This window comes from Rhinolophus sinicus, chromosome 18, assembly GCF_057876585.1.
Source record: "Rhinolophus sinicus isolate RSI-liver-muscle chromosome 18, RSI-T2T, whole genome shotgun sequence".
Classification (NCBI taxonomy): Eukaryota; Metazoa; Chordata; class Mammalia; order Chiroptera; family Rhinolophidae; genus Rhinolophus; species Rhinolophus sinicus.
In genome coordinates, this window is record NC_142518.1 from 40,167,918 (window position 1) to 40,188,902 (window position 20,985).

The 20,985-nt window shown below is 51.4% G+C and overlaps 1 protein-coding gene across 6 annotated transcripts in view; it reads right to left on the bottom strand.

Annotated features, from left to right (window-relative positions):
• Positions 1 to 6,169: 6,169 nt before the first annotated feature.
• The window catches only part of LOC148754611 (P antigen family member 3-like), a 113,959-nt gene continuing 99,143 nt past the window's right edge, over positions 6,170 to 20,985 (bottom strand). For 4 of the 6 annotated variants that reach the window (XM_088795250.1, XM_088795253.1, XM_088795252.1 and 1 more), the window contains exons 4-5: positions 19,739 to 19,912; positions 6,170 to 7,590 (exon numbers count right to left, since the gene is read on the bottom strand). In XM_088795250.1, the coding sequence (XP_088651376.1) occupies positions 7,521 to 7,590; positions 19,739 to 19,912 (244 nt within the window). In that variant the 3' untranslated portion in view covers positions 6,170 to 7,520. Of the gene's footprint in view, positions 7,591 to 16,931; positions 18,049 to 19,738; positions 19,913 to 20,985 lie in introns of those variants that run through there. The other 2 variants (XM_088795254.1, XM_088795255.1) reach the window with 2 other exon arrangements.

The window sequence follows — 20,985 nt, forward strand, 5'->3', positions numbered from 1 at the left end:
TGCCGTTCGCCCTGCAGCCTTGTGCCGGAGGTGCCTTCTGCACCCTGTTTGCACTGTGCGCTAGCGTCCCCGCTCTGTGACGTCCACGTCCTGTCGCCCGACTGACACAGCGGTCCCTGCGCCCCTCGTGCGGCGCCTGTACCACTGCCCTAGTCATCCTGCTCCCGCCCGGCCTACTCAGCTTCTGCCTTCGGCTGGCGGGCCTGAGACACCGTCCTCCTCCCCCTCCTCTTCCTCTCAGCCTCACTTTCGGGAACCCTCTGGGCCCAGGGGCCTCGCCCTGGCCTAAGCAGAGCCTCTCTGTCCTCAGACATGCTATGGTCCTCCGGATACCGCATCCCCTGCCCAAGGTACAGCCTGGGGCATCAGGGAATCCACCCCACCTATGTCCCCCCCCCCCACATACACACACACAAATGAACACATGATGTCCCTTTGTAGCCCTCCGTGACTCGTCACCTCAACACCCTGCCATAGGAGTCCAGCTCCCTCACTCTAATGGGTCTGCTCATACAGCCTTCAACTTCTGGGGGTGTCCAGTGTGGACCCCACAGCTTTGGACATCTTCCATCAGGCCCCGTCTTACCCAGCTTACTCAGTACCACAAACTGCCCATCAGGCACCCTCTCTAGCTGTTCTCTCCTGTCCTTACTCTGCTGCTCTGTGTCAATAAGTCCATGTCTCTGTCTGAGACCCTGAGCAGTGATCACAGAACTGGAAACTTGACTGAATTATCTTAAATCCATGATCAGGAAAGCATTACTTCTCACTTTCCATGTCATGCTACCGACACAACTGCCTTATTCACAGGGGACCCACTTCCTTTCCAATGGCCTCAGCGAATAATTCATGGAGAAGACAGAAGTAATGGGGGGGGGACTTCTGAGAGCTGCCCCAAACCAATCCACGTCTTTCTGACCTGGCATCCTCTGCTGCCCGGGAGGATTCCCGCTCCTCACTGCAGCCTGCCATCACCCAGTGTTCAGGATTCCATGCCTTCCAGCTGCTCCGGGAACTTGCTCCTGCACTTACCACACTCCTCTCCTGAACCCTCACCTCCTTCTGCATGCAGCCTTCCCCCAACAGAGGGGTGCTTGGAAACCCATCTCCTTCCCACGTGTCATTCTGCAGCTGCTGGCGCGATAAACGTGTTGATTTTAAAAGCAAAACTATTTCCAGTGCTGGTGATGGCTCCATGTCAAGGAGAGCAATGGCTGGGTACCCCATTTCTTTTTCAGGGCCCATGCCCCCGGCCACTGGAGATACTTTTATTTTCACATTATACTGGAGGGAGGAATTAATTGAGGGAGAGGGGCGGACCTGGACAGTTTTCAATACGGCTGCAGTGTGAGTTAAACCTTTGGAGTTTGCTTTTTACTCTTGAAGGCTTGACAGAAATTACGTACAACAGAAACTGTTCCACCCTACATCATTTTACCTCTTTCTTCATTATGCAGGACTCAGCTCGTACCTAGTTTACTTCATGGTTTCCTGTAGATTGTAGTAGCGTGGTCTGTAGAACTGGCATTGGGGGCAGAATAGTCGACACAGTCATTATAAAGTTTACTCCCTAAAACATGTTAAATCTGGCTTTCTCAGATTTTCCCTCAGTGCATTTCAGACTTTTAAAACTGTAAACATAAAGCAATTAAACGCTTCTATTTCACTATGTGTGCAACACTTTGAACGAGAAGTTTGATTTTAAACTTATATGCGCTATGGAGGTTTTTTAATGAGGGAAATAAATGCCGTCTACAGTGACTGAAAAAAAAACTGTTTCAACTTCTCCTGTTTATCTGCTCAACCCCCTTCAACACAACTTTTGTCCCTACCACTCCACTGCTGCTGGTCTTGTCAAGGCCACAACTAATTTCCATATTTTCTGATCCCACATATGCTTTTGTATGCTCATCTTAGATATGATTTTGTCGCCTTGGCCCATGTGACCATGCTGTTCTTCCTCACTCTACTTCATTTTATATTTCTGACGTGAGGGGTTTAGTGACCACATATGGTCCGAACATTCTGGACAAGGCACACGTTGCACAGTGTGCTCCGTTGACCTGGATAGAGTAGGGGAAGTCGGGGGTCAACATGAAAGACAAGGCCCCGCAAAGAGTGTCTGTTCCAGTCACGGGGGGAAAGGCCCACAGGGGCAGTGGCAGGCACAGGTCACAGAGCTCAGACAGGGCAGGTGAGACAAGCGGTGCAGAGGCCCTCCATGTCAAGGAGGGTTTCAACCCCTTCTCTCTCTAGACTCACAGGAGGACAGTGTGCACAGTGAGCCAGCAGTGTCTTTGGGCAGAGGGACGGCGCGAGTTTTGGATCACAGCTTTCTGGAGCCAATCTGGGTTCCGCTGTGGTGCAGGTGACACCCCAGGGGCCTGCTCTCCTTGCGGGGGATGTAGAAAGTGGCTGACCAGATCGCGGGTCCCAGAGGGGAACCTGAGCAGGCAAGGGGCAAATGACCCTGCAGCCGAGGCTGTGGAGCGGGCCGTCCTGCGCAGGGGCAGGTTGGAAGATGAGGAACATTCAGAGGGGTCAGCAGAGTGAGGTGAGACTGAGTCGGTCAGGGAGCACTGGGTGCTACCAAGAGCTGAGAGTCAGAAATGCAGTTTCACCAGCCCCACATGGGCGCTGTGGGTCAGTTCACCGCTGGGACTGGGAAAGAGGGTCATCCTTCCTCAGAGACCACCTATGACACTGAGCCACAGAGGTGTGTCATGCATCCCCTTCCCCCATCATCACGCGGGCACACAAGCCACACGTACACCTTCCCCATCCTGTAAAGAAGTAGGGGAGTGGGTGGAAATCCAAGAGTGAGCATTTTCACTGAAACTGATTTAGCATTTGTGCACATGGCTCATTGACAAGTTTGCATCTGACAACACTTAGCAAATTAGAAGTAAGAAAGAGTTCCTCTTTCCCGTTACATTGCAGGGACGAAGGGGGGCGCTCCTCACTGAGAGCAAATCAATCAGGAAAAATCAAGGAGCCAAAGTGCCCCTGCAATCTGGGGAGCACGAGTGAATCTGGGATGTGCGCTCATCCTGGGTACCAGCTCCTCCTCTGCCCAGCTTCCAGTCAGTCCCTGGGAGAGGAGACTGGGGTCCCGGCATCCGCCTCTCTTTAACCCAGGAGAACAATCAACATCTCATAAACAGAACCCTAAAACACATCACAGAAACAGGAGAGGCCCAGACAGACTCACACAGTGGAGGAGCTGAAGAGGGTTGTCAGTGAGGTGAGCACGTCTCCTGAAGGCCGTCCTTGCCTCCACAGGCGATGCCAGGCTCCTTCCCCTCGGACAAGACAGGCCTTCATCTCAAAGCCTGAGTCCTGGAGCTGGGCTTCAGGAAACGTCTCCAGAGCCAGAAAAGCAATCCTGCAGGAACATGAGGAAAGGCGGTATTTTTATGAGACGTCGTTTTCCTCCTCGTCTTTTCTCCTAAGATACATCACGCCAGTGTCTGCACTAGAGTGGAGACGCCCGGCTGAGAATCGCAGTAGTTGCTGACAGACCCAGAAACATCTCCCAAGACCTCCTGCCCAGCCGGCTGTGTCCTCAGAGAAGCGGTTCTTCGAGGGAGACCCTCCCCGTGTCTCCTAGACCTCGCGGCCCCAGGCACTGGCAGGGCCTTGGTCCTGAGAGAGCGCCAATCAACCCTGCTAGTGAAGGGCAGGTGTCAGGTCCCCACCTCCTGGCAACTGGGGTGCCCCCTGCCCTCGGAGTGTTTCCATCTAGGAGATTAAGTACCATTAAGTACTGGCAACAGCAACAATGAAACCGCAGGAACCGTAGCTAGCAGGTGTGACAGGCTTACTTTAGATGGAGCTGTATGCCTTAGAAAACATTAATGTCCGTATTGTCTCATTCGTTTCTTGTAACTCAGAAAATCATACCCTCTACCCGGCTAATCGTCCATCCACAGAGACGGCGGTGCTCTGAGGCCCTAAGTAGTCCCTCAACTGGAAATCAGGGACTAGTCCCGGAGTCTCGGGGGCTCTCGCGTCTCAACCAGAGGACCTAAAGGGGTCAATCCGGAAGACAGACTGGTTCTCTTCTTGTCACAGCCAAGGCACATCTGATCCCCTTTCCTCACCTTTTGCTGTCTCACATCTGGTCCTATGACCCTTACCATCAAACAGGGGTGAGGAGTTTAGGAAAGACAGGGAGTCCTTCACCAAGACCGTCAGTTCTGATCGTGCCTGGGTTGTGGCCACTTGGCAATGGCAGAAATCTCCGGAGCTTTGCACCCACATCCTCACCGGAGAGCACACCCCCACTCATTTCATGGTGGCCTGCTATCTGCGGCCCTCGGGTAAGATCTGTGTAGACTGCACACTCGGGTCTCTCCCTGCACTTCCAAAATCCCACCTGGACCCTGGGCCCTGCATCCGTTTCGTTGTGATCTGAGCACTAGATGGACATCCCACCTCTGCAGGGTTCAGAATCACCAGGGAGTTCCTTTGCATTGCTCTGTGGTCCAGCCCTCTATTCTCCATGTGCCGGAACACAGAGCACAGCCTCAGGACCACCGGTGATGAGTCTTCCAAGCAGGAAACACCTTGCAGAAGACGTTTTGTCTGACTCTCAAAGCCCTTCACGTGCCCATGTCTCCAGCCCTGCCATGTCGCCAGGAACAAGCCTCTTAGTGTCCGCCTCGCAGGACTGCTGCCTGCTCCCCCAGCGGAACCCCTTTTCACACTGACGCCACCCTTGCTAACAGTGTCCAATCCCTCCCCCTTGCTTTCCCTCTTTTCTGAGTGAACTCAATTGGACTCTCCCCCAGCACCATCTATTGAAGCCTGTTACTTGGAACACATTGTATCTCCCAACCCACAGAAAGCTCTGTGGCCACGGAGGTAAGAACGGGGTGGGAGTGAGGGTGTCGGTCTTCCTGCACACCCAGTGCTGCTGGAAACCACCGCCCCTCCCCCGTCAGCTTGAAGCATCCCCTGTGAGGCTCATCCCAAGTCTCCATGGCTGCGTGATGGAAAGGCGGCTGCGGTTCCCTTTTCCTGGCTACTGTCCTGCTGTGCATGCCCACTGGGTCCCTGGCATGGGCAGGGGGCGCTGTGCAGGGGACAACACCCCTCCCCACTCTCCCTGTCAGCCTGTGATCAGACTTTGGAGGGAAGGGCCCAGGCTGGTGGCCAGGAAACTGAAGCTGGGTCCCTGGGATTCCTGAACAATGGAAAACAACTAGGTGCAATTTACAACGCTGGATGGATTATGGGAGTCTGCCCGCAGCGGGGTTTGTGAATTACCCCTATGATCACCCAAAGGGTGCGTGTGCATGAACACGCACAGACACGCGCAGACGTGTGCACTCACCAGCGCTCCTCCTGGCCTGACTTCCTGACTTGAACTGTGAGCCCACCCACTCCATCTGGCGGGAGCATCTGGGACACAGGGAGGAGGCAGGCAGTGATGGGTCCTGGAGGCAGGACCCAGGACACAGAGAGACAGCAACGGAGTCCTTGTTGTTCTGACGACAACCGCATAACTTTCCTCCAGGACCCACTGGAACATTTGCATTACATTTCCTAAACAGCGTTCTTGAGGTGCAACTCACATATTACAAAATTCGCCCAGTTAAGAGTCCAATGCGGTGACTTTTAGTACATATACAGGTGGAGCAACCACCACCACAATCCAGTTCTAGGACACTTCCATCACCCCAAAGAGATCCGTGTTCCTGTTGGCAGTCAATCCCCATGACCACCTCCAGGCCCGGGAAACCTCTCATCTAACTTCTGTCCCTGTAGATTTGCCCTTTCTGGGCATTTCATGTAAATTGACGGGTGCGTTACATTTTACACCCACTCTCTCCCAACACTTTGTTACTGCGGCTCCCTGCCTGGTCTAGAACTTGACATGCTCCACGTGTCTGAGCATCACTGGATTCCGGCTTCTAGTCTATCTCTTGGGACAATGTGCTGTCTCAGATGTGACCCCACATGTCCTACAGCCCATACTCCGTTGTGGGGACAAAGTCCTTAAGTGGGTTGGGGGTGGGGTAGCCACTGACTCCCTCGGGTATCCCCACCCACCCATTCTCCCTTGTCCCTCCTGGACACCATAGAAAGTCAGCACTCAGGACCGCCCCCAGCAAGCCCCCCAAAGCCACACCAGCCCACGCTGGTCCTCCTCCCCCCTCTCTTCTCCTGGCCACCTCGCCTAACAGGCGGTCCACAACACACTGCCTACCACGTGTACAGGTGTCATTTCTCTCTCCCTGGTTAGAGGCTCACCTCCACAGGACAGGGACTGGCTCTGCAATTCCCTCCCTCTTCCCCACCACAACAGCCGGGGGACCATGCGGGAGGCAGGCAATGGAGACAAGGGAAACCTCAGCTGTGCTAAAGGATTGATTGTCGGTGGCAGGACAGGCCTGGTGTGGCTGCTGGAGGGAGGCCATCACTTTCCGACCTCTGCCAGCCAGCTGGGAATGGTGCCCTCCCTCTGTGTACTGTGCTTTGCACCTCGTAAATTGGGATGGAAATCTCGCTGGATGATGGGACTTGCAGTTGGACCAGAGCCACTCAGTAGGAAAAGCTACATGAACTCGGATCCCAAAGCGGCAGGATTTGGATGCTGAGGTAGCGAGGGCAGCACTGAATGGCCACAGGCCGGGTGGGTGCGATTCCCCTTAATGCACAGCAGTGACAGCCGCAATCAGAAGTGTCTGACTCCCACAGACCGACCTTGGAGACTAGTTAACCGTGATGTTCCTAGGAGCGAAATACATAGCAAGCCCACTAGGTTTTTCTGGGTCTGTGTAAACAAAAAGTTCTAGATCAAATGAGCAAGTCGAATTCAACTCAGGAAACACAGACTCACGGCCCACATTTAATTCCCAGACTTGAGCGACGTTACAGACCTCGAACCCCTTAAATGCAGAGGAGGCCTGGCTCCCTTGAGGAATGATCCTGGGACACTGGTGAAAATTTATGCTGTACATCTTTCTCCTCACCTTCCCGGAAGAGAACTTTTATCATGGGGACTCTACATTGGTGGAAAGGAATTAATCAGGATGAAATCCTAAATGTAGTAAGAAATTTCACACGTTTTTCCATAAGGCAGGTCCCCTTTGCCTCAGGCAGTTATTTCGTGAGCCAGCTCTAAAGATGAATTCCTTGCTGGGAATGCTTGCATTGAACAAACCACTGAGATCCTAAGGTGTGGGCAGGCAGAGCAGGTAAGGGAAGGAGAGGCGGGATGTCAGTCCAGTGTGGCAAACTGGGAGTAACCTGGAAATTGGAACCCTAGTCCGTAGCAGGGAGATTCCCTGACGGAGGAGTCACCCTCTCTGTGATGTGTCCTCCCCCATCTCGCAGCTTCTGGCAGGAATCCTATTGGGAAGGCAGCCAGCTTATATCAGAAATACAGGGCCGTTCCTCAGCTCCATGTTAGGTTATCCCATCAGACAACAAGCCCCTTTCCCTGGGCAAGTGACTTAGACAAAGCAGCAGATGTGATGTGTCCCTAGATGATGGGCTCACGGAGGGGTGTCTTACATCTGCACAGGTCCCAGGGTCCCAGTTCTCTTCACTGAGCCTCCCTGCAGGTCAGCACAGCTCCTGCTGAGGACAAAACAGCCCAGAGCAGCAACATCCAGTTTCAGCACAGAGTCAGGTGGGGCATTTAGGAACTGTGAATTTCAGGTTCCAAAGAAGCCAGAGGCTTTGCTTTGGCAGCAGCAACGCCAAGAGCTGCAAGGCCACACAGCACTGTCCCATGTCCAAGGGACAAACCAGGCTATCTGAAGCCTCGTGTATCTCGTGGGTCTTAGAGCCCACATCGCCCACTCAGAAATACGCACATTCGCGTTACTTAGAAACCGAAAACTGCTTCAAGAACCGAAATGTGTATCTCCACATAGACCTTGCCTTTTTGCTTGTTTCCCTTAATCCACAGTCAACCATCTGAGCAAAAGCATCACCCATACGAACATGTTTTTAACATTCAGAGTTTATATTCCAATCTGCTCACCAGAGTCAAACAGCAGGGAAGGTGGATCCCATTCATACCTTTTTTTGGTCACGTTTCACTGACCGCGACGATCCTTCCAGCATTTATGACATTAGTAGGATGTAACATTTGACATCAATTTTGCCGCATATCCAGATGCCATAGCATGACACAAAAAAGGCATTTGAAAATGCCTTTGTTTGGTGTTATCGCAATTACAGGGTTAATGGCATGACTGCCCTTTGAGATCCTGACTGGAATGCTGGAAGGAGACTTCATAGCAGCAACAAAAGTGAAGAAGAGCCTTGGAAGGTGTTTCCTTTTCCTCCCTTTGCATTGTGTGTGGCTTTTCTCCAGCCCAGGAATTGATTTCATTTTCCCTCCCACTTGAGGAGATAGAAACTCAAATTTTAAACATATGTTGCCCACCAAAATGTTACCTTTCGGAATCCTAAGGACTTTTTTCCATGCTGCGTAGAGAAGAGAACACAAACCAAAGTCATCAAGTCCCTGTGCTTTTTTCTCCCCTCCCACTATCCAGTGTGGTGAAAGGAGCCAAGGACAACAGTGACCTCAGTGTCCCACTCTGGGTCTATTATTTCCAATTTCCGTAAGTGACATACACTAAGCGAATGGTCTCAGGACAAGATGAAACAGTTTTGCTCTGAAAATCAACAGGTAATGACCCAGTAGCAGCAGAATCACACGTGCAAAGCGGTTCCATGTTCACCCCTTTGTTGGGGAAGCTGCACGCACAAGGGACAGGAGCCAAGAGGAGTGATGAGTGCAGGAGCAGTCCCTGAGCAGGGGGAAGGCAAGGGACCCTGAGCACAGGTGAGGGCTGGATGCAGTCAGGAGCAGGTATGCTCAGGGGCGGCAGGGGATGCCAGGGGAGAAGCACCTCCACTGGGTTTGAGAAGCTCAGGAACCTCCCCCCCATAGCTTCTGTGCTCTCCATGAATTATTAGGAGAGGTCACTGGAATGGAAGCCGGGTACCAGTGAGTAAGGGAGAGGTGTAGGAAGGTGACAGGGAAAGTGAGAAGCAGTGCTCTCCTGGTCATGGATTCAAGATGAACAGTTCAGGAAGGTGTGGGGTTTTGTCATCAAAGCTGAGGTGCTGTCATGTGGGGTCTCAGCTCCCACTCCCCACATAAGAAAGCAGGACATGGTGAGGCCCCAAAGGAACACCCACGGAGCCACGGAGCCATAGATAGCGGAGTCATACCACTATATTCTCGATGGAGCTGGGTTGCGGACACAGGAAGCGGGAGCCACATCATGTGCAACCTGCCTTCCGCTTATCTGCCAACCAACCCCCCTTGCCAGCTGCAATCTGCTGTGCTAACTGCAATCCACGCTCGCTAGCTCAGCCACCATCTTCTTGCCCCCATTTTCTGCTAGAGTAGCCAAGGCAGTTATATTAGTGGCCAATGGCTCACAGGTGACAGCTGATGGCCAACTAGCCACAGCTGATGGCCATCCAATCACAGTTGATGGCCCTTTACTACCCGAGTGAGCACCTTTCCACGTGGGGCCAAGAGCCTGGAAACTGCACTCCTGGCTCTGTCCCCACCCCAGTGCAGGTCCTTGAGCACCGGGATGGTCGGTTGCCCAGGAGAAAATCCCTAAGGAGATTTTCCAGGGTTGATCCAGTCAAGCTCTTGGGCTGTGAGACCCTGTGGAGGGTTCCCTGGCCTGAGGGCTGAGAGGAGGCAAGTGAGTGTGTCAGCAGTTGTAGGTGTTCACAGGCAGGTGGAGGTAGGGGGAGGGGTGATGGGGGGCAAGGCCTGGGGGGATAGGAGGAAGAGCTGGGGATTGGCCAGGTCCCTCACTTGTAAGGGAGGGGCGGGTGGAGCAACTGGGTTACAAGTGACCCAGTCCCTCAACTGAAAGTCTGTCACAGGGACTGGAAGGAAAGTTCCGCCAGATGTGGGCTCCAGACTGACACCAACCTAAGGGGTCCGTGCGCAGGCCCAGAAACCGTCAATTGTACCACAGCTCCAGCCCTATTGGTGCAGGAGTCCTGGGTACAAGCACTTCACACGCTGTTGCTATGGTTTCGAGGGCGGGACTTACGAAGACGCCAGCGCTTTTGGTTCCCAGAGGTCTCTTGGGCAGAGGTTTGGTTTATCTGGCCCTTATTGGTATAAAGGGTTGACACACCTTCTGTGGTGGTTTTTCAAAGAACTACAGAAAAGGATGGAGTTTGTGCTAGAAACCTGAACGCTGTTTCTCTGGACATTAGATGGCAGTGTGGGACCGCATAAACGTATCCCTCCCCCGCCCTTCCCGTCTGAAAAAAACTGTGGTGAGTCTCCTCCACAATAAATGGCTGCTTCTCTCTAGTCTCGCTGTGCCAGGCCCAACATTGAGCAAAAGGCTCCCTTCAGCAGCATCGCTACTGGAAACCAAGTGTCCTGGCTCCATAGTCTTGTCTTTCTGCTGATCGGAATGTCTTGTCACCAGCTTTCCTCCGTTTGTTTTCGGTTTTTATCCATGTATTCTCCAGTACCCTAGTCACTCTAAGCTCCTTGTAGAATATTTGGAGGATTCACAAATTATAACAAAGCAAACTAAACCGGAGTCCCATCACCCCAGGATGACCATTATTAGCTTGGGAAGATTTTCTTTATTGGTTTTCTCTCCTATAAAGGTGCACAGTAAACACTATGAGATTCATATTGCATTGTGACTTCACCAGATTTTATTAAACTCAGAGCATGAGTTAGCTGTTCTAAAATCATTTGAAAAAGCTTGAAAATTTTAAATTCAGTTCTCTTCCTGAAAGTATAAGTCGTCAAAAAGAGTAAAAATATTTTATTTCATAACCTGACATAGACAGCAGAAATAACCCAATTCCTTTCTCAAAGAGCAATAGCACATTGTAGCCTTCCTCAGTTCTGCAGCTACATTTTTGCCTGTCTTTTTCTTTGCTTACCATTGTATTTTCAATGTATGAAATCCATTTGTTTTCTCTGTCCTCTAGCATGCTCATCTTATATTCCGTGTGGTGAGGGCCAACTGCCCCTTCATCCTGCCCAGGGGGAAGGGAGATTACAGAACCCACTGAGGAGATAAGTCATATATTCACTCCTAGTTTTTCTGTCAGGCGATAAAGGAAATTCTTCTATTTGCAGTCAATTGGGAAGGCAGAGAAAAGACAACAGAAAAATTGAGTAATCATCCACCACCCAATCACTTTCACCTCGTTTTGCATATCAGCTTCATTTTTACGTCCTTGTAATAGTGCAGTATCCAATAAGGTACTCTGAAGTCTCAATGGTTGACGTTAGGTAATTCATTTACCTTCTGGAAATGCCACTTTCTCTACACTCTAGCACATGCACCTTCCACATTTCTTACCTTGTGTTTCAAACATAAAAATGAACGCCGGGACAAACTTCTTGCATAAATCCATGACCACATTTTAGATAATGTGTTGTCATGCTGGAGACCCTGCTCGCTGCGCCATTTGTCGTGCGGGGAGGCCTGCGGGGTCTCTGCTCCCGCTCCCCATACAAGAACGCAGGATATGGTGAGGCCAAAAAGGAACACCCACGGAGCCATAGGTAGGGGAGTCATACCACTATATTCTCTCTGGCGGCACTATACTCTCAATGGAGGCTGGATTCACACTGTCCGCAAACCGCCATCCACACTTGCCAGCCCAGCCGCCATCTTCTTGCTAGCCCCCGTTCTTCCTCCTCTCTCTCTCTGCTAGCGTAGCCACAGCAGTTATATTAGTGGCCAATGGCTCACTGGTTACAGCTGACAGCCAACTAGCCACAGCTGATGGCCATGCAATCACAGTTGGCCATTTACTACCTGAGCCAACACCTTTTTATGTGAGGCCGAGAGCCTGGAAACTACTCTTTGGGGCTCCGCCCCCACATGTGTCTTGCCTGGATTCCTACAGGTTGACACACTTGTCACGTTCCTTTAACTAGGAACCCAGGCCACTGCCCCTGTCATTGTATCCTGAGAGTACTGGTAATTCTTTAAGTGCCTGCTAGGTGACAGGTGAAAACTACGTGGCTACTGTTTCAAAAAGGCTTTTAAGAAGTATTTGTGAGATTCAATATCCATTGCTGTATTTAATTCCCATGCATTTATTTTTATCTTTCTCATGAAAAACGGATTAATGGAAATTCATATAAGGAGATTTAATTATGTTTACAATGAGTGCTTGAGAAAATGAGAAAACGAGACATGAGAATTTTCAATGAATATGAAGTGACATGGACGTGAAGTTAATTCGCTACCTCCATGTCTCCTTTGATTGTTTTCTTTTCATTCTGATACCTGTACTCCTTCCCAAGGGTATTCAATCATGTCTAATCAAGAGCTGCCCACTGGGCTGTGGAAACACATGATCCAGGCCATGATCGGGGACAGGAGACCAAGAACGCACTGCTCCTTCACCCCACTTCTGGACTCAATTCCTGGACCTTGTCCATCTCTCTTCCTTCCACTCTGAAAAGAATGGGATGATAATGACAGGAGTTCATCTTGTCTAAGAGGAGACACTGTAAATTAATTAAAACAGGCCCCACTTTTCCTTGCTTCAATCCCTGTCTCCTTGAAATTGTTTTTCGCTTCTCTTCCCTCCTCTATCTGTTTTGGCACCTCCTGTAACCCGGAAAAAGGAACAAACACAAGACGTACTGTGGGGACAGAGCCCCAGAAAGTAGATTCCAGGCTCTTGGCCTCACATAGAAAGGTGCTGGCTCAGGTAGTAAATGACCATCAACTGTGATTGGATGGCCATCACCTGTGGCTAGTTGGCCGTCAGCTGTAACCAGTGAGCCACTGGCCACTAATATAACTGCTGTGGCTACGCTAGCAAAAAAAAAATGGGGGCTAGCAAGAAGATGGTGGCTGAGCTAACAAGAGCTGATTGCAGAGAGGCAGATGCTGCCAGAGAGAGTATAGTGATATGACTCCCCTACTTATGGCTCCGTGGGTGTTTCTTTTTGGCCTCACCATATCCTGTGTTCTCTTGTGTGGGGGGGTAAGCAAGACTCCCACGGACTCCCCACTGGACACGTACAAAAACAGCTGTCAAACAACTTTTCTGAAGGCTGCTGGAATGAGATTTGCACCAAGGGTCAGAGAAGCAGCAGAACCAATTCCCAGCCTCTCCAACCACACATTAGCAGCTGTTACAGAAACTGCAACCTGGGAACAGCAGAGGCATGGACCTCTCTTCTCCTTTCCCTGCACAGGGACCTGTCTCTCCTTTCCCTCTACATGGGCTTCTCATGCCCTTTGCGTACCCATGTTCCTTCCTTCTACTTTCCCTGTACAGTCTCCAGTTCTGCTTCAGCTCAGAGGTGTCCCTGGTCTGAAGGTGACACACATCAGCTGGATGAAGCCTTTAACCTCCATTTGAATCATTTTAACTGGAGTCTTTTCTCCCCAGGTGCTACCACTGATTTGACCCCAATTTCCCAGCAGCAAAAGCACAGAGTTCTACAGGGTCACTCGCATGAAGGACAGTCGCCACTGGTCAATAGGAAGCATTTTCTGAAGGCAACTCCCAGTGTTCCCAATAGTGAGACTGCAGGGAAAAGTGTGCCCGAGTCATCACAGGGCTCAGATTCTACAGACACGCCTGGCAGGGATCTAATGGCAGCATTTTTCTCATGATAATGGGCATATTTGTACTAACCTGCCAGGTAAGGTTTCTCTGATGGATGAGACGGCAGTACATACAGAGGGCTTAGTGCACTGCCTGACACACAGTATATACGCAAAACGCCTTCCCACATGACTTTGTAACAGGTAGGAGCACAAGCTCTGGAATCATAACTTCAGGGGGAGTAAAGCCTTTCCCTACATCCTCAAATTGCACACAGTGTGTGTCTGTGTCAGAATAACGCAACAAAGGATGCCATTAGTTAGCAAAGATAGCAATTATGATTTCTCATTTGGAAAAGATACTTCATGTAAAGCTCCCTAAACTGAAATAAAGGCTCCAATTTTTCTCGGTTTTGGTTTTTGATGATGCTGCAGTGCATGCGCTTATTAACTCAGGGGAACGTCTAGTGTATGAAGAGAAGATTAAAAATACACTAGCTTTTAAAAAGATGTTTCTCTCTCAGATAATCTTTCCAATACAACAAGGCGGGAATAGGTGCTTCACAGCGTTGGGAGCTAAGCTCTGGGCCAGTTTTCGCATCTCTACTGCTAAGGATGGCCCAGTGTGTTCATGTTTACAATGTCACCCTTCTCCATTCTTCCTTTCGTGTCGGGGGGAGTGGCATCAGCGGGAATATTACGGTATGTAGACCATTGACCTCTACAGAAGAGGAAAGCTAACACTTCCTAGAATGAATTCCAACACACACAGGAGAAAAGCGGAGTTTCTGACTGGGAGCAGCGGCCCTCTCACCACCGCTTTCCTGCATGCGCCTCCGTGTTCAACTGATACCTCAGTGCAAGTCCCCTCCTTAAAGTGGTAGACACAGCAGCTCAGAAAGCAAAGCAGCTCAGAGAGCAAAAACGGTAAGGCTGGTAGACCAGGAACCAGAAGGGAGTTCTCCTGAGCCCAGGCCCAAGGCCCTCCAGGAGACCGGAGTGGAAGAAAATACTAGGGAAGAACTGGGTGTCCAATAAGCAGGAGCATTTATGGTAAAGAAGTTGTCACGATCAAAGTGTTCGAACTATTCGTGGTCAGTGCTGTTAGGGTTAGGGTTAGGGTTAGGGTTAGAAGGAACTTGGGACTTTTTTCTCTTATGTGATGCTTGATAAAAATGCATGTCCAAGTAGTAACTGGACTTAGTGAGAAAGGCATCTACGTTCAGATCAGGCTGGCTTCATACAAAGTGGGGGCAGATGCCTTGTTCCCAATTCCAATAGCTTGGCCGTGTTTGGGCCCCTAAGTTCATGTTCAGTGTATTCTTTATACCCACAGCCCCTCATTACATGACCCAAAGCAAGTCTCCCAGGCAACAGGACAGGGTGACTGCAGTTTGGAACCATGAGACCAAATCACCATCCAGTATGTTCTAGAATCAATGTTCTATGAACCAAATATGCAGCAGGCCAGGGTGCTTCTGAAAAGATAGCTGATGAACCCAGGGAGCAATATTAAAGACGCACCATCTCGATCAAGGCCGTTCTCTGCTACGTCCTGTTCACTCCAGCCTCATTCAACTCTTTTTGGAGTGAAGGAAACAGGCTTGAAACTGGAAAGTGTTTGGGTGTGTCCTGAGTCTGTCACCAACAATGTAAATGGATCTCTGTCAAGTGACCTAGTACAACTCAGAAAATCTCATTTTAAGAAATGTTAATGACATAGACTCATGCCGACTTGAAAAGGGCCAAATGAAAACAAAAACAAACAACAACAATAAAAACCCCATGTAGAACTGTTGCTATATTATAATCCACGGCTGGGCAAAGACGGATTTTTACACATAGAAAGAAAAGTGTCCTGAAAATCATATTTCGAAAAATTTCCCTATGCTGAGTGAGCCCCCACTCCGCGTTAGGTAGGCTTCCAGGTGCTGGGGATACAGGCGTGCACCAGACAGGCACTGCGCTCCTGCGGTCGCAAAGGTGAACCCGGGTGCTGCCTTTGCATCTTACATGGGTCGCTGTGTCCTCAACTCAACACTCACAAAAGCTTTCTACATTTACAACACCTCAGCGTTACTTTTCTGTACAATGACGTTAAATATGAAAACGACTTTCAACCCTGTAAAACTGACTTTAAAGCACAAGGAGGTAGAGGTTAGGATGCAAAAAGGAAGGTAAGTACAGCTCTTGAAGAAAAATGCTAAGGGGAGTTAGCACAAAACACTAATAATGGCCTAGGCGGGGTGCCGGCACTGTGGTTTGGGTGACCCTTCAGTACATTTATCTGTCGTCCAAAGCTTCTACCCTGACATGAGGGCGTTTCATAACGGAGGAACCTATGGACACAGGCCCAGCCAAGGCCAAACGAGGTGGGGAAAGACAGCGACCAGCGCATTCGGAAAAACAGAACCACAAGTTCCTGAGGAACCCAAGCAGCCCAGGAGAAGAAGAGGTAATTTGGAAGGAACAGGGATTTTTGTCCCCAGGCACAAGCTTTACAAAACAGATCCACGGAAAGGGAGCCCAACAAACAGCAAGGCCCGGGATCGTGCGCAGGCGCAGAAGGAAAACACCGCGATGCGGTGAAGACACTGCCGAGTTTTTTCTAACGAGAAGGGCGGGGGAGCGGGGAGCCGGCGCCTGCGCGGCACAACACTGCCCCCTGCTGCGCACAGAAACTCCGTGCTTCACGGGCAAGTCAAACACCGCTCCGTTTCAGGAGGTTTCCGAGGAGACCTAGGCGGAGGAAGAACAGCGCGCTGACCCCGAAGCCCCGCGGAGCACTGCGACCACCCGAGTGGTGCCGCCGGGCAGCCCTGGGCACGGCCCCCGCTCCCGAGGCTGCCCTCGGAATCGCTGCGACAAAGGCCGCGAGTGCACGCCCCTGGGCGGATGCGCATGCGTGGCGGTGCTGCGCCCGGATTGGCCAGTTCTGAGCCTGCGCGCGGGGGCGCCGTGAGGTCGTTGCCGTTCGCCCTGCAGCCTTGTGCCGGAGGTGCCTTCTGCACCCTGTTTGCACTGTGCGCTAGCGTCCCCGCTCTGTGACGTCCACGTCCTGTCGCCCGACTGACACAGCGGTCCCTGCGCCCCTCGTGCGGCGCCTGTACCACTGCCCTAGTCATCCTGCTCCCGCCCGGCCTACTCAGCTTCTGCCTTCGGCTGGCGGGCCTGAGACACCGTCCTCCTCCCCCTCCTCTTCCTCTCAGCCTCACTTTCGGGAACCCTCTGGGCCCAGGGGCCTCGCCCTGGCCTAAGCAGAGCCTCTCTGTCCTCAGACATGCTATGGTCCTCCGGATACCGCATCCCCTGCCCAAGGTACAGCCTGGGGCATCAGGGAATCCACCCCACCTATGTCCCCCCCCCCCACATACACACACACAAATGAACACATGATGTCCCTTTGTAGCCCTCCGTGACTCGTCACCTCAACACCCTGCCATAGGAGTCCAGCTCCCTCACTCTAATGGGTCTGCTCATACAGCCTTCAACTTCTGGGGGTGTCCAGTGTGGACCCCACAGCTTTGGACATCTTCCATCAGGCCCCGTCTTACCCAGCTTACTCAGTACCACAAACTGCCCATCAGGCACCCTCTCTAGCTGTTCTCTCCTGTCCTTACTCTGCTGCTCTGTGTCAATAAGTCCATGTCTCTGTCTGAGACCCTGAGCAGTGATCACAGAACTGGAAACTTGACTGAATTATCTTAAATCCATGATCAGGAAAGCATTACTTCTCACTTTCCATGTCATGCTACCGACACAACTGCCTTATTCACAGGGGACCCACTTCCTTTCCAATGGCCTCAGCGAATAATTCATGGAGAAGACAGAAGTAATGGGGGGGGGACTTCTGAGAGCTGCCCCAAACCAATCCACGTCTTTCTGACCTGGCATCCTCTGCTGCCCGGGAGGATTCCCGCTCCTCACTGCAGCCTGCCATCACCCAGTGTTCAGGATTCCATGCCTTCCAGCTGCTCCGGGAACTTGCTCCTGCACTTACCACACTCCTCTCCTGAACCCTCACCTCCTTCTGCATGCAGCCTTCCCCCAACAGAGGGGTGCTTGGAAACCCATCTCCTTCCCACGTGTCATTCTGCAGCTGCTGGCGCGATAAACGTGTTGATTTTAAAAGCAAAACTATTTCCAGTGCTGGTGATGGCTCCATGTCAAGGAGAGCAATGGCTGGGTACCCCATTTCTTTTTCAGGGCCCATGCCCCCGGCCACTGGAGATACTTTTATTTTCACATTATACTGGAGGGAGGAATTAATTGAGGGAGAGGGGCGGACCTGGACAGTTTTCAATACGGCTGCAGTGTGAGTTAAACCTTTGGAGTTTGCTTTTTACTCTTGAAGGCTTGACAGAAATTACGTACAACAGAAACTGTTCCACCCTACATCATTTTACCTCTTTCTTCATTATGCAGGACTCAGCTCGTACCTAGTTTACTTCATGGTTTCCTGTAGATTGTAGTAGCGTGGTCTGTAGAACTGGCATTGGGGGCAGAATAGTCGACACAGTCATTATAAAGTTTACTCCCTAAAACATGTTAAATCTGGCTTTCTCAGATTTTCCCTCAGTGCATTTCAGACTTTTAAAACTGTAAACATAAAGCAATTAAACGCTTCTATTTCACTATGTGTGCAACACTTTGAACGAGAAGTTTGATTTTAAACTTATATGCGCTATGGAGGTTTTTTAATGAGGGAAATAAATGCCGTCTACAGTGACTGAAAAAAAAACTGTTTCAACTTCTCCTGTTTATCTGCTCAACCCCCTTCAACACAACTTTTGTCCCTACCACTCCACTGCTGCTGGTCTTGTCAAGGCCACAACTAATTTCCATATTTTCTGATCCCACATATGCTTTTGTATGCTCATCTTAGATATGATTTTGTCGCCTTGGCCCATGTGACCATGCTGTTCTTCCTCACTCTACTTCATTTTATATTTCTGACGTGAGGGGTTTAGTGACCACATATGGTCCGAACATTCTGGACAAGGCACACGTTGCACAGTGTGCTCCGTTGACCTGGATAGAGTAGGGGAAGTCGGGGGTCAACATGAAAGACAAGGCCCCGCAAAGAGTGTCTGTTCCAGTCACGGGGGGAAAGGCCCACAGGGGCAGTGGCAGGCACAGGTCACAGAGCTCAGACAGGGCAGGTGAGACAAGCGGTGCAGAGGCCCTCCATGTCAAGGAGGGTTTCAACCCCTTCTCTCTCTAGACTCACAGGAGGACAGTGTGCACAGTGAGCCAGCAGTGTCTTTGGGCAGAGGGACGGCGCGAGTTTTGGATCACAGCTTTCTGGAGCCAATCTGGGTTCCGCTGTGGTGCAGGTGACACCCCAGGGGCCTGCTCTCCTTGCGGGGGATGTAGAAAGTGGCTGACCAGATCGCGGGTCCCAGAGGGGAACCTGAGCAGGCAAGGGGCAAATGACCCTGCAGCCGAGGCTGTGGAGCGGGCCGTCCTGCGCAGGGGCAGGTTGGAAGATGAGGAACATTCAGAGGGGTCAGCAGAGTGAGGTGAGACTGAGTCGGTCAGGGAGCACTGGGTGCTACCAAGAGCTGAGAGTCAGAAATGCAGTTTCACCAGCCCCACATGGGCGCTGTGGGTCAGTTCACCGCTGGGACTGGGAAAGAGGGTCATCCTTCCTCAGAGACCACCTATGACACTGAGCCACAGAGGTGTGTCATGCATCCCCTTCCCCCATCATCACGCGGGCACACAAGCCACACGTACACCTTCCCCATCCTGTAAAGAAGTAGGGGAGTGGGTGGAAATCCAAGAGTGAGCATTTTCACTGAAACTGATTTAGCATTTGTGCACATGGCTCATTGACAAGTTTGCATCTGACAACACTTAGCAAATTAGAAGTAAGAAAGAGTTCCTCTTTCCCGTTACATTGCAGGGACGAAGGGGGGCGCTCCTCACTGAGAGCAAATCAATCAGGAAAAATCAAGGAGCCAAAGTGCCCCTGCAATCTGGGGAGCACGAGTGAATCTGGGATGTGCGCTCATCCTGGGTACCAGCTCCTCCTCTGCCCAGCTTCCAGTCAGTCCCTGGGAGAGGAGACTGGGGTCCCGGCATCCGCCTCTCTTTAACCCAGGAGAACAATCAACATCTCATAAACAGAACCCTAAAACACATCACAGAAACAGGAGAGGCCCAGACAGACTCACACAGTGGAGGAGCTGAAGAGGGTTGTCAGTGAGGTGAGCACGTCTCCTGAAGGCCGTCCTTGCCTCCACAGGCGATGCCAGGCTCCTTCCCCTCGGACAAGACAGGCCTTCATCTCAAAGCCTGAGTCCTGGAGCTGGGCTTCAGGAAACGTCTCCAGAGCCAGAAAAGCAATCCTGCAGGAACATGAGGAAAGGCGGTATTTTTATGAGACGTCGTTTTCCTCCTCGTCTTTTCTCCTAAGATACATCACGCCAGTGTCTGCACTAGAGTGGAGACGCCCGGCTGAGAATCGCAGTAGTTGCTGACAGACCCAGAAACATCTCCCAAGACCTCCTGCCCAGCCGGCTGTGTCCTCAGAGAAGCGGTTCTTCGAGGGAGACCCTCCCCGTGTCTCCTAGACCTCGCGGCCCCAGGCACTGGCAGGGCCTTGGTCCTGAGAGAGCGCCAATCAACCCTGCTAGTGAAGGGCAGGTGTCAGGTCCCCACCTCCTGGCAACTGGGGTGCCCCCTGCCCTCGGAGTGTTTCCATCTAGGAGATTAAGTACCATTAAGTACTGGCAACAGCAACAATGAAACCGCAGGAACCGTAGCTAGCAGGTGTGACAGGCTTACTTTAGATGGAGCTGTATGCCTTAGAAAACATTAATGTCCGTATTGTCTCATTCGTTTCTTGTAACTCAGAAAATCATACCCTCTACCCGGCTAATCGTCCATCCACAGAGACGGCGGTGCTCTGAGGCCCTAAGTAGTCCCTCAACTGGAAATCAGGGACTAGTCCCGGAGTCTCGGGGGCTCTCGCGTCTCAACCAGAGGACCTAAAGGGGTCAATCCGGAAGACAGACTGGTTCTCTTCTTGTCACAGCCAAGGCACATCTGATCCCCTTTCCTCACCTTTTGCTGTCTCACATCTGGTCCTATGACCCTTACCATCAAACAGGGGTGAGGAGTTTAGGAAAGACAGGGAGTCCTTCACCAAGACCGTCAGTTCTGATCGTGCCTGGGTTGTGGCCACTTGGCAATGGCAGAAATCTCCGGAGCTTTGCACCCACATCCTCACCGGAGAGCACACCCCCACTCATTTCATGGTGGCCTGCTATCTGCGGCCCTCGGGTAAGATCTGTGTAGACTGCACACTCGGGTCTCTCCCTGCACTTCCAAAATCCCACCTGGACCCTGGGCCCTGCATCCGTTTCGTTGTGATCTGAGCACTAGATGGACATCCCACCTCTGCAGGGTTCAGAATCAC